Source organism: Argentina silus (genome assembly GCF_951799395.1).
Source record: "Argentina silus genome assembly, chromosome: 1".
Classification (NCBI taxonomy): domain Eukaryota; kingdom Metazoa; phylum Chordata; class Actinopteri; order Argentiniformes; family Argentinidae; genus Argentina; species Argentina silus.
In genome coordinates, this window is record NC_139655.1 from 10,346,737 (window position 1) to 10,361,148 (window position 14,412).

At 43.8% G+C, this 14,412-nt stretch overlaps 1 protein-coding gene across 6 annotated transcripts in view; it reads left to right on the forward strand.

Annotated features, from left to right (window-relative positions):
- kiaa1217 (KIAA1217 ortholog) overlaps positions 1-14,412 on the forward strand; it is a gene marked incomplete at its 5' end in the record, with an annotated part of 109,931 nt that overhangs the window by 61,429 nt on the left and 34,090 nt on the right. For 5 of the 6 annotated variants that reach the window (XM_083682999.1, XM_083682996.1, XM_083683001.1 and 2 more), the window contains one exon: positions 3,161-3,468. In XM_083682999.1, the coding sequence (XP_083539125.1) occupies positions 3,161-3,468 (308 nt within the window). Of the gene's footprint in view, positions 1-3,160; positions 3,469-4,987; positions 5,149-14,412 lie in introns of those variants that run through there. The other variant, XM_083683000.1, reaches the window with a different exon arrangement.

Genomic DNA, 14,412 nt, shown 5'->3' on the forward strand with positions numbered 1-14,412 from the left:
CACTCACCAAGCAATTTTCATTTCATACTATACTCATTTGATGAGAAACTGCTCAGTTGTCGACCAGCAGATAACAATACCTGAATACACATTGAATGTACAGTAGTTCAAAAGTAGGTTATGACACACATTTGGCTACATGCCTGTGTCTGTGGGGCATATACTGTACCATATACTGATGGAGACCAGAGTGGTGTGTGTATGTATGTGTGTGTGTGTTAGAGAGAGACTGGGTCAGACTGCCTGACGGCCACCTGTTGGTCTGGGGCCTCTTTCGAACAGATTGACAGAGTGTCAGTAACTGTTTTTAGAAAGCTCCAGAGAGGAGGCAACTCTCTCTCTCTTTCTCTCTCACTCACACTCTCTCTCACACACACATACACACACACACACACACACACACACACACACACACACACATACACACGCACAATGTTACACAGACAGTCCTAATTTCAAGACAGTAGTCATCATACCCTAAGGGATAAGGGCTTGTTGTTTGTGTGTCAGGGAATGCAGTTTACTTTCTTAATCCCCACAGTCTCCCCTCGGGCTCTGGGCGTATCTGAAGCCCCCTTTTTTTCACGTGAGCCCTGTCTGGAATTCAGAGGCCCACAGTTACTGGTGTTGTTGCCGTTTCTCTCAGCTTGTTTTCTGCGTTCCCTGTTGCGGATTGTTGCTCCTGGGGTAAGATGGGAGAAGAGATAAGAAAGAAGGTTATGGAATGTTCACTTGCAGAAGGTAAGGAACCTTTGATACTCAGACAGAGACTGAATCCACAGGGAATTGGTTAATTTAAAGTGATTCCGCCGCTCTATCTGCTCTGCATTGACTAAGTGAGTTAGCGAGAAACTGTTTGGGAGTTAAAAATAGGCCTAGAAGTACGTAAGCCACGCAGCGACACTGAACCTGAGGGGGGCTGGGGGGGGGTTGGGGGGTATCTTTCATTACCCGCAGCAGTGACTGGTATGTTCATAGACACATTATGCCCATTCAGAGTGCTTAACTGATCCAGACAGGTTTTACTGTATAAGTTAAAGTGTGGGTGGAAACCCCCATTTGACTCCATTTCCGTGCTTACTAATTGTTCAAATTCAGCCACAGTGACTTACCACAGCTGCGTGTGAGCATTGAAGGAAGGCATGGCGAAATTAACTGTCATGTGCTCTTTTGCTCGTGTTTTGGGTGAGGAACCGTAAAACACTGAGAATGTTATACTGTGGGACTCTACTGAGCTTGCCGATTCGAAGCACTGCTGCGAGAGCCACGGTTTCTCTTGCACCTCTAACACTAGAGAACATGGGCTTCTGTTATTACTATAATGTTGTCTTATTGGACTAATTTACCAAGTGTGCTGTCTATTTAATTGCTGTCCAGACATGACTCTGACCTGTAAAAAGCCCTACCTTCCTAAGGGAGAAATGTATTTTCTCACTGTTTTAATTAATCACTTTTGAACTTTTCGTGCATCACTTTAAACAATGTGTGGAGATTTCCTTAAAGAAAAAGAAAATCACTTTTTGAACCATTGTCTAAAGCCACTTTGATAAGAGTAATGTTGTGAAGTATCACCTGAAACACCCGCTCTGTGTCTCCCCTGGCTGACCTAGAGAGAGAGATAAATGTGGAGGAGCTTTACTCCCTAGCGTTCCCAGGCCCCTTATTTTTCACCATTACCCTTTGAAAGGTACACATTATGGCTGTACCTGGCGCCTAGAAAACAAGCCAGCAGATCAGCGTGCTTTATTGCTCTATCCGTGTGATTTCACACTCCACTGGCACTACTCTCCTCTACTTCCCCTCTCTCTTGCCCTCTTGCCCCCTCTCCTCTCCCCTCCTCTCCTCTCCTCTTCTGTCCTCCCCACACCCCTCCTCTCCTCTACTTCCCTTCTCTCTTGCCCTCTCCTCTCCTCTCCCCTTCTCCCCTCCCATTACCTCCTCTCCTCTCCTGTCCTAACCACTCCACTCCCCTCCCCTCCCATCTCCTCAGCAGCACCAATAGCCCAGAAGAATTACAGCAGGGGTAAAAAGGGCCTGTGTCAGCACACAGCCCCATGGGATAGCAGTCTCTGCCACCGTAGCCTTTACATCCCAAACACATAAGCAGCCTGAGTGGAAATGGTTCCACATTGATTTGTAGTGTTAAAGGTGGGTACCGAAGGGACTTATTGATTTATGACAGGGTAATAGAGTGTTGAGAGCCTGAAATGAAGGCAATTGCTTTTAATTCTCCCCAATGGTGCCTTGAAATATATCAGTTAGTAAAAATCAGTTAGTTAACAGTAGAATATACAGTATGGAAATGGAATTGCCTGGGTTGGATCAATGTTCTTTTCATCTGCTCTCAGTGTGTAACTTAAGTCTGTCAAGATGAAGTGTGTTGGTAATTAGACACATGGTTTCTGTTGTTCTATGATTGAATATTGTATTGAAGCTCATAATTCCCAGCAAGACAGGACTTCCCTTTGGAAAATTGTGTTATTCCAAGCCAATGGTGGTGCCATGGATAAGTTATTAAAACATCCTAATGCGCTAATGGAAAAATTACATCTCCTCCGCTACAGTATGTTTATTCTGACTCTAGGAGTGCAGTCGTCAGCAACTTCTGTTCAGTGAGGATGCGATCTCCCAAGACTCTGTGTATAAACAGACGCTGTGGATAACAGTCTCTCACAGACAGATATTGAATGTTTGCCCAGGCTTCTAAAACTGGAGAGAAATGAACAGCTGCTCTGGTTTAATGTCTCATCACTGATATTGTCTCTGTCACATTAAATTTGAGTTTTCCACTGAAATACTGTAAGCAACAGCATGAATATGTGATGGAGTGGGGGATAACTCTGTACTAGCAGATGCTGATATTCTTATGACATTATTTCACACAGTCAGGTTTGGAGGTTGTTTTCTGTGGCCAGTTTTTTTCCTTCGATATTTGAACTGATGCTCTTTTAGCACAGATGGTAGTCTGATATGTAACTGAGTACTACAAAACAAGAGCACTGCTCTGCATTGGTTATATCAATACATGTTGGTTTGGTTATTTTTGCCTGAGGGTGACGTCCTTGTGCCTGTTGCATTTGCAAAAACACAGACCACTTTAACCTTCATATTTCATTGTTAGGCTTTGTGCACCTAAACCTTTGTCCTCCTGTCTCCTCAGAGCAAACCAAGAGCAACCTGAAGGTGACCTCGCCAGAGGACGCCGAGCAGCTGAGCCGCAGGCAGGCTGCCCCGAATGGGACGCTGACCCGGACCGACCCCAAAGCCAGCCGCACTGTCCCCCGCAGGCACACGGTAGGGGGGGCCCGCAGCTCCCGAGAGATCCTGGCCATGCAGCCCTCCGACATGGACAAGAAGAGGGAGGCCTTCCTGGAGCACCTGAAGCAGAAGTACCCCCACCATGCCTCTGCCATCATGGGCCACCAGGAGAGGCTACGTGAGCAGGTCAGTGGACCTCTGCTGGAGCAGGTTGGTGGACTACTGTATTAGCAACCTGGCCTGAGACCTGAGGGATCAGGCTAGCTCCCAGAGCTAATGCGTAAACTCAGCACCATAACAATGATCAGCCATTACAATGATCAGTCATCACACAACAAAAGAGATTTCTTTGTCTATGGGAGCTCGATGAATCTGGGGATTCTTTGGAGAGATGGCATGAGGGATGGTTTATTTTTTCTGGTGGATCTGGCTTTTATCATAAATGCCTCATAAACCTTTTCAATTCTAATCTGCTCCAGTATGACCCTCCAAGGGAAACATTTACAATCTAGTAGATTTATTGACCTCCAGTATGACATGTCAGCAACACAATTATCTAGTTAATCAACTTATTTTGTCTGAATCATAAATTAACAACGAGAGTACTCTTTCTACCTGGGGTGTTACAAGTTATTTTATTTTTCTTCTTTGGTTGAGGTGACAGTCCAATTGCAAAACCATTTCCCCCTGTTTTGCCAAAGGTTAAAATGGAAGGCCATTCCATAAATCAGGTTGTCACATTCTTTCTCCTCCAACTGTTCTAATATTAAGAAGGTATTTTTTTCACCATTCTGTGGTGAACATATCACCAACAGAGTGTTTGGAAATGTAAGAATTAGAGCAGTTAACATGCAATGTTCTTTTATGATTAATATTCACTAATGTTACTTCCTGCTGGATACCTGTGTTATGATTGGTCATTCGTTAAAATGGCTGCTACAAAAGGATACTTAGTCCAAAATTATAATGTTCTATATTGTTTTGGGGAGAGTCTTCATATAACAAGGAATGTTGCTGATGTGTGAGCCTTGGGGCAAGGCGACTGGAGACAGAGTATTCAGTGGAATCTTTGAGTGGAACTTTGGTTCACCTGGCCTCCCTGTTGATGTTTGCTGGGTCAGAGAAGACAAAAGGGAGTGATCACTTTGCCAAAACAATAGAGATGAATGCCTGCTGGGAATAGTGTGGAGGTGTGTGTGTGTGTGTGTGTGTGTGTGTGTGTGTGTGTGTGTGTGTGTGTGTGTGTGTGTGTGTGTGTGTGTGTGTGTGTGTGTGTGTGTGACTGACTGCTGATCTGGGAAACCTAGTTGAAAATGCAGGGACTTAATTCGTTGATACAGAAATGCTAAGCAGCAGTGCTGCATATTGAGATCAGGGTCATTAACAGACCATTTCTGCATAGCTTCCTCCCTGCAAATCACAAACAGGTGTTGTTTTGATCACTATGTCATTATAAATAATCAAGATTTGACATAATGTATACAGTTTCCAATAAACTTACAGATATCCCAGTTGCACAACGTGTATCCAACCAATGAGTAACGTGACTCAACAAAAGTAGCTCAGCTTCTGTGGATTCCTTAAACAACAACATTGTTGCCTGAGATGTTGGTAGTCAGACAGGTAAGTTCAGCTATATGCTGGGTGGAGTTTAAGTTGCTATGGAGACTGATGATGTCACCGCTCGAGGGGCTCAGTTTACGTGTAGGTGCCTGTTGGAGCCGAAGAGTGCGGGAGCTGTATGTTAATGCAAGAACTCAGCGAAGCCATGGAACATAGGACAGTTAGGGGGCATGTTTCTTTCGATGTGAATTCTGCATTGGAATACAAATGACCGCCTTTCTATAGAACACACTTCTCATCGCCATATTTGACGCAGTTTGGAGAAAGGTAGACAATTGTTTCTTTCTTTCATACTGTAGTCCTGTGAACTCTTTCGCAGCATGCGTGTAGCCTACTGTCCTGCTTATCAAAATGTAGGAATTATTGCGAATGCAATGGATTTGCATGCACTCGTCTGGCAAATATTGTAAGCATTGGTACTGTACTTATGGTATAGATAGACTAGAAGCAACAAGTTCTCGTAGAACAGTAGTGCATAAATGAAGCTAGAGGAGCGGTAGGCTATCAGGTGCTCTCACGGGGCGGATGCTAAAAAAGTTCAGGCTTTTTTTTTGGTGTGTGCAAAAGCCAGATCAACTTGCTCATTACCTGTGTATGTTGCATTACATGAACTTGTGTTATTACGTTTGTTTAATTTAATCAGTTTTTCGTTGTTGATGTTGTGTGTGTGTGTGTGTGTGCGTGTTTGTGTGTTCGCGTGTGCGCGCTCGTGTGTTAAAGGGTTGGTGCAATATTTTTCAATTTATGATCAGGTGGTTCCTTACCTTGAAAGTAGTCTATGGGCCAGGAGAGACTGTAATCCTGAGTTGTACATGTAAATCACAACGGGCTGATTTTTAAAAATTAAAAAATAGATAATATACTTATAGACAACCTCACCTCTCTGCGCGAGTTAGTGCACTTCTGTTGAATTTGGCTGTCACCCTATTGTGATATTTACTCAGCACTTGTACAATCTTGCGGTTTAGGAACTGTCACACTGATTCAGTATAGTTTTGACAGGTCAACAAATGTAGTGTGTTCGTTTTTAGTTCTCCACAAGATGATTTACAGATTCATTGTTGAAGTTGTCTTGGTATAGGCTTTATCAGTTTTGATGATAAAAGGCCCTGAACATAATTATTTACCCACAATGTAGGCCTATAAACTTGTTATGAAGAGGTTATGATGGAGCAAGACGAATGCTACTTCTTCGTCTTATTGAGTTGCTGTGCGGCGTGCATGAATGATAACATTCAGCAAGACATTGTTGTGGGTCATTCCAGGGTCATGGGTCATTTGTACTCGACTGTATTGGGCTTTGGTATTAGGTTTTGTTTGGCGTCGCTTCTCTCCCACTTTTTTCCCCATGGAGGTCGACATTATTATACAGCACTTTAGATGCAAAAATATAACAGTGGGACTGCCCCACTCAAAAAAATAACCTAGCACAGATTGTGAATGTTTGGAGAAGAGGGAAAAGACACCCATCCTGTCCCATGCTAGCTACTGTTGTGTTCCAGGCCTGAGTCCTGGCAGCACCATTTAACCTTTCTCCTGTGTTCATCATCCCCCCCTTATTATAGTGTTCATGGGCAAATTTGGCCAGTCTGTTTTAACTGCTCTTATATTAACACAAAAACCATAAATCATCACCAAATTTAGTTTAACACCCTTTTAAACTGTGAAACAATGTCTTCAGCTAGTGGTTAACATGAGTAACTGTAGTGAATATACAAAGAACAGACACTGAAAATGTATTTCTATATTTCTATATATTTTTTCCTATTGTATGTATATATTTTTACATTTCATTACCCATTCATTTCCAGTGGTGGTCATTTTAGACCCGGAACCCCACAGACCCGGACAAAGTTGACTAAACCATTCACACAAAATTCAGTGAAAGTGGTGATCAGCAATTTTGTATGTTCAAATGCTTAGTGTGGAGGAAAACATAAGGTATTGAGGCAATCAGATGAAAAACACAATATTTATGATTTAGGAAAAGTTGTAAATCGGTCAGATTTGGCCCGAACACTAGAGGAAGGCTAAACAAGAATAGCAACTTCAGTGGCAACAGTGCGTAATACAGAAGTAACAAAAAAGTCACTCTGTAGGTTTGAGATTTCACAGGACAGTTTTTTTCAAGGTTAAACGGAGGTCAGCAAGATGATATCTCCTAAACACACTCTGTGAAAGTGGATGACCCCCCCAGTGCTGAATGACTCACTCTTATACAATTTCCACCCCCCCCCAGTCTCTCTCTTTCTATCTCTCTGTCTCTCTGATCCCTAAACCCTTAACAAAACCGAACGGTTTAATTTCCTCCTCTCCTCATCAGGCCTGTAAAGACCTTCCAACGGGTGTTTGATGAACACGCACTGAAGCGTTTGACCGATCACACCAATCCCCTCCCACCCCCACCCCCACCCCCACGCCTGCTCCTCCTCCCCCATAAGCATGGGTGAGCTAAGCTGGGACATGGCCACGGCTGGCCTGGCCTGGCCTGGCCCCCTCAGTGTGAGGGATTACAGCCGCCATGTTAGGACAGCTGTCTGCAGCTGTGGGCTACAGCATGGCTTCACTCCTCCTACCTAGAGACCATGATTGGCCTTTGAGGGAAGTGACACAGACATGGTTGCACTGTGGACACAATATGATGGTGATCCCTCTGTATTCCCTTATGGACTGTGTATTTAGAGATGGCTCTAAAGATGGGCTCTTTATGTGGCTGGTGATGCCAAAGACACATTTCGATCCCTGGATGGACAATAAAGTTGTATCTAATCTAATCTGATCAATTCTAGATTAACTCTGGGGTGTCAATAGGTACCGGAGAAGGTCATGGTGTTACACTGTTTCACATTTTTTATTTATTCAGAGGTAGCTACGGTAATTAATAAAAGGACAAATTAAATACATATGTTACAGTTAAACTCTCGACTGTATAATGTTCCATGGGCTTTACAACACATTACGTTGAGGCCTATGGTTCCATGCCTCTCATTCAGAATTATTGATAATGTCCCCTTTATTATTTATACATGAAGCTAATTGGAAGGTATCACGGTAGTATTTCTTATCCTCCCCCTCTCTCTGAGACTTGTGAAAGTCTTTATTCAGTATTGCAACATTTGGCCGATCCCTCACATACCTCTCCTCCCAGGCTCTTGGCCTTGCTACACTGTTATTCTTCACCACCAAGGTCAGCTAGATAACAGTGGCACAGGGACAATCAACTGGGAGGAATTTGAGATCTTCCACGGAAAGAGAGAGAAATGCTGACTTCACGTTTCTTATTTTAACTCGAACCTGAACACAGGGTAAAGGTTTGAGCCTGATTTTATTCATGTGTTTGATTCTCTTACTATTTGTCACTGTTGATAGGGTGTGCTTTTCTTCAGGTTTTCCATGCAATTTCATGCAAATGTTTAATGTCTATGTGTTTTGCTACTTGCACTACAATATTGGGTAAGTTGTGACTCAATTTTGCATACTGGACTGCTCTATGTGTCAAAGCGTGTGTGTTTTAAAAAGAGGGAACGTAACATACATTTATCTCCAAAACCTCCATCCAAGGAGCCTATTTTCATAAAGCACCACTTTGTCACGCTTTTATGCCTCTTGTGTCTGGAGTTACACAATCAGGTCTTGTGTATAACAGGAGAGAGGCTGAACATCTGTTTTAAATCAGACCCTCTCGGCAGCCGCCAGGGCCAGAAGCTGGGCTCTTTAATGGCCTCTGCCATCCCTCCCTCAAGTGGCGCTTTGAGAGTAGCTCTAAAACAAATGACGGCCTCAGGGCCTCGGAGGCTAACAGCAGGGTTAATGACAGGCATGTGTTGACCTGCCAGCCCAGGGGGTTGATGGGGGGGTAGGGGCTGGGGTTTAGGGGTGCAACCCCCCCCACTGAGGGGACAAGTGACCCATAGAGTGGCACCCTGGCCGGTGCTAATCCTGAGGGACAAGAGGGGGGACAGACGAATGCCGGGAGGTTAAGCCTGTCTGACAGACGTCCTGCTCGGCTCAGCTCAGCTCTGATCAGTTCTGATAACGGCCCCCAGACACACAACTTTACACAGGACAGGTCTGTCTGACACATGTGTAAATCTAGCTAATCAGGTCTAATCTCTCAGACAGTGCAGGATTCTCTGGTATGGTATGAGACAGTTCTGTTTGCTGAGGCTTAGTTTACAACGCAAGTCTGAGTCACCCTGAATTATGTGTTGCTTCCATTTCGTATCAACAGATGCTGTAGTTTGTTGTTCTGAGTCTTGGACAGGTTCTGGTCTTTTTTGTCAGAATCGCTGATTCACTGTGGCTGAATGAGAGCCGAAATAATAGGCCATATTTAACCTCAAACCTACACATTCCTGTGGGTACAATTAAGGCCATTTGTCAGAACAGCAGGCCATGCGTAACCTGCAGGATCTCTCCAGAGGAACATTGTTCAGCGTTTCTCCTCTGGTCAACTGGAGTCTCTCAGAATGTGCAGGAGTGTAGGAGTACAATCAATATTTAGAGCCAGAATGAACAAATGGGCTTGGATATTAAGTTATTGCATGGTCTATCAACAAAATATCCATTGGGAAATGGTGACAACTTGCAGTACAGTATATTTTAAACAAAACTTCTCCCCTCTTCTTTGACTTTGCTCAATGTATTGGTATATCTCGACTTTTTATTTAATTTTGTATTATTCAACTTCAAAGCACTGTGATATAGCCTAATACCTATTCACCATATTAATTAGGATACAATTATATGTTTATTGGTGCTGCAATGTCATGATACACTATGAAATATTGTGGTATCGTTTGTGATATGATAAACGAGTGATGTCGTTTGAGCCGAAGTGACATGTTTTGTGTTATTTAATGTGTTAGAGTTAACACAATGTCCAATAGGACTAACATTCAATTGGTAAATAAGAAAGACAACAAACAGTCCTAGTCTGCCCTCTGATAGATCAGTGATAAGTTCATTGACAGATAGTTAATTGATTCCTGTCCTGTCTGTCAGTGTTGTAAACCTGATGAGATTCACAGCTACCTGGCCTCTAGAGCCACAGTGAGAACAGCAGAGGAGTTTGGGGCGTCTCCCCTACCCCCACCCCCTCCCTGCATAGCAAGCTTTCACATGCAGCCTAACATCTGGACTTCACCTTGGGCCAAAGGTATGCAGCAACGCGCCTGACTTCAAAAGCTGAGTGAGAGAGAAAGGCACGCAGAATGACTTCACCACTGACAAGCCCAACACTGAGCATCTGGTACCACTGATCCAAACCCACCTTGAACCCCTGCATTCATTTGTCGGTTTGCATTCCTTTCTTGGGAGAGAGGGAGTGGAGCACCTGGAAACTGGGAAAAACTACTGTATTTTGGGTGCCAGTGGTTTACGACATCGCCAGTGATAAACTGCACTCGATCAAACATCAGATTTTATGTGACATGATTTGTTATGTTTTTAAAAGCTCCACATAGACAGGGTGCTGTACTCGTTAGCTGTTCTGGTCTGCCCTGGGTCATTGAGTGCATGTCAAAACATAAATCTCTGTTCATTCTTCTTGTCAACTCTCAAGTCCATACTGTATACACAATGATGATTTCTCATATTTAAAGGTGTGATCCCAGCATGTCATTTTGATTGCAGAACTGCAGAAACAACTTATGCAGCCAAAGCTCTCTCTAGAGGGGAAGGGAATGGCCCTAAGCCTTTCTACTGTCAATATTATTTGTTCACACTCTGTGTTTGAGTATATATTTGTTTCACAATCTCACATGGGTGAATGAGTGATGTTGGTGATGCTGGCTGAGCACCAGTGTCAGCTGTCACTCGAGGGGAGAGGTAGAGAGGATCAGCAGGTGTGCGTGCTGCGATGGAGGGTGGAGTAGAGTCAGTGTGGTATCTGGTAGCATACATCAGTGTGCAGGGCAAAGACAGGTCAACAGTGAGTCAATGGTGTGTGGGGATGTCAGCACACGTGTTAAGATCAGATGTCCCCTGGGCTGAAGAGTGAATTGTCCTGGTGGGCTGTTAATCAGATACTGTATGAGCATACCGAGTGTGTTCATTTTGAGGATCAGTGGCCTGCAGGTGTTCCTAACTCAAACAAATAATACATCTAGCAATTAGTGTTTAATTATGAGAGAATGTGGGTGATCACGTAATGCCAATAACGTACAAGTACTAAGTAATTAGTAATTCATTAGATATTACAATGTGATACAGAAATGATGTGTGTGGCTGTGTGTGTGTGTGTGTGTGTGTGTGTGTGTGTGTGTGTGTGTGTGTGTGTGTGTGTGTGTGTGTGTGTGTGTGTGTGTGTGTGTGTGTGTGTGTGTTTAACCTGTGAGAGGACGCAGCTCTCTGGGCCGAAGGGGAGATGAAGGCTCTCTTTGTCCTAACCACAGGCTCAGAGCCACACACACATCCTCACATTCTCAGAAACACTGTACACCCCGAGAAGCTCCAATTAGATCTGGAGGTTTTTTTAGATAAGGTTGGATACTTTCTCTGTAGAGGTTCATGTGAGGACGTGTCAGACAGCCCATGACTGGGTTAGATGTGTCTCTGGGTCCCATCTCTCACTCTCTCTCTCTTTGTCTGTCTGTGTTTACCACCAGTTCAACAGTTATTACAGGAAAGCTGGAAGCATCAAGTGTGTTTAATCTTTCTCAGAGTGCTTAATGTTTAGATATTATAGAGCAAGTCTGGACAGGACATAACTTGATCGTCAGCAAATAACATGATGCAAATATTTTTGCATTTATGTCTGTGTGTGTGCGTGCGTGTGTGCGTATGTATGGGTGTGTAGAAATTATGTGCAAGACTGGTAAATGATCTGGAAGACATGGGAAGCCCAGACCTGTAGACTTAAACTGTTGATTGTGTAAGAAGCACGATAGCACACTGCCACAAAATAGGACGATGGGAATGTTCCTTTGTGTGTTTTAGATAATTTCTCTTCTCATTTAATCCCCTGCATTTTTTCATTTCATCTTAACTGTGAACAGAAATACAGTGCAATTAAGTTGTGAAAGATGTGTTGAATAGAGAAACAGTTTGAATGGTGTTGTGAGTCTCTGCCTCAGGAGAAGCTGATTAAGTCATCAGTGTAACAGTGACAGGGTCTCTGAGGGCAGCCGTGCAGACACAGAGTCTTATCTCTTCTAGGGACAGGTGTCATCTTTCTGTCTTGTTCCGGCACCCCCGAAGACCTGTTGCTATGAGTTCGAAGCTGTTGATATGAAATGGAGATTGGGGACTTTTTGGAGCTCTGAATTGAAGCTCAAACGGTCTGTCACACACACTGTTTCTTTTTGGTAATCGATTGGCGCACATAGATATATCTCCCCCATGCACCATGATAAATCTACCTTTGTCTCGCTACATGACTCAAAGTCTCACACAAAAAAAGTGTTTGTTTAAAGTAGTGTCTATGTAGGTGTATGTGTGCTTATTTGGTTTTGCAGAATCTGTGGATGCACTGGCTACACACACACACACACACACACACACACACACACACACACACACACACACACACACACATAGACACACACACACACCCACACACACACCAGTCTCCCCTGACAGCCGGGTGGTGATAGTAGGTCCATGTGAGTTAGTCCATGGGCTGTGGAGGGGAGGCATCCGCTCAGGGAGAACAGGACAGGACAGAGCAGGGCAGAGAAGAGGGGCTGGAATAACAGAGCAGGAGGAACTCTGTATTCACCAGAGCAGGGAGTTTCCACTCTGACATGGAAGTCGCTGCAGGAGGGAGATACTCGCTGGGCTGCTGATAACCCCCGTGGTAAATACCACCCTCTATGTGGGAGTTTGTTATTCCATGTCTCTCCTTCTACAGCATGTTTATGGGGAGGATTGTATGGCGTTTGGGGACACAGGCCTCATCTGTCTGTAGGTTAGAGTTATATTTAGTGTAGTTGGTTATAGTTTGTCTGTACTTGTGTTCTAGTTGCTTGGTTTGTTGGTTGATCTAATAGCTTGTCTTCTAAAGGACAATGCCAAAAGGGCACAGATTCACACATGTTCGGCAATAAGTGAACTTGTTAAAGGAGCTACGGATGTTGTCGGCCAACTTTCATTGTTTTTGAATGTACGTGTCCATGCTAAGATTACGTTTAGAACCTTTCTCAGTCAGGCACACATCTATTTCTGTGTTGAATGTAGGTACGCATGAGTGGATTTAATTAATTGGATGGTAAGAACCAGTTGTGCAAATGTCAGAACTGTGAGAACAGATATGTCTACAGTACCTTCTTTCTGGTACAGACCTGTTATTGTCTTGTGGTCTTACTACGGTCTTACTGCAGTCTTATTATGGTCACTCTCTGGTTAGGGGATATCACAGCTAACCTACTGTATATGCATTCAGTATGTCCCTCCATAGAGCCTCATGACTATTATAGAGTGGATTGAGTGTCCTAGTAAAATAGAAGGATCAAGTGTCATAGGAAATAGAGAGACTAATGTACATTATGTTGATTCTGAATGAATGTGTACTGTATGTATCTATTTATCTTCAGCCCTCTCTGTGGTGGTCATGTTATAACATAGCTATATTGACGGGGAATAGGTATTTCATATGCCACAGCGCAGACTCCATGAAACACATCTCCATATAACGCATGACCGGCTTTGATTGTTGACACTGTAAAGTCAACTCCTGTTAACGAACCAATTAACAATGTGGCTAGCCAGTCTGAAAGGTCATCTGAGGATTTTGATGGAGGGGGGGGATTAGAGATGGAATGTTGTGGGGAGGGGTTAGGGAGGAGGGGGATGGGGGGGGACTGTGGTAATGAATGGGAATGGATGACAGGGGGATTCTGGTGTAATGTTATTAACGCTGGAGGATACAAAAGATCATGGAGGGACCACAGAGAGACAGTCAGGATACTGACCGCTTTGACCACAAATGGACCATGGCTCACTGAGGTTGTCTGGGCTTCTAACCAGAGTGTTTAGGGGAGTTAACCATGGGGTGCTGTGTTTTGGACCTTTCCCCACAGGTCTTGCATTATGCACTGTAGTTTAACAGGTTTCACAAACTATTTGGCCTCGGTTCACTGGGTAATGTAGAAGTGCATTCCCAGTAAACAGACTGTGTTCCCTCAGGTGGTATAGAGTTAAATGGCTCCAGATCCGGTGTGGTTTGGCTGTGTGACAGTCATACAGATCAGACCAGTTAATTACATGAGTCTCTGGAATAGAGAGTCCTATCTCCTCTCCTCTCTAGTCTTCTCTCCTCAGGGACTCTGCTAAATGAGCATTTAAAGTGAAAGGGCTTACATCACCAGTATGTGCGCATTGCGCAAAAACACAATTTGCTTTTGCCTCCTCTCTGAAGTCCAGATTCTTTAATGTCAGAAAGTTAAGAACAGGAAAACTTGAATGTACAAGATAATATAGTGTTTGTAATTACCTGCAAAGTGGATTGAGTTAGTTATAGATACGTTGGCATGCCCATATCTCAATAAAGTGTTCTTCTATATCTGCTACAGCAGGTCGTTGATGGAGGTG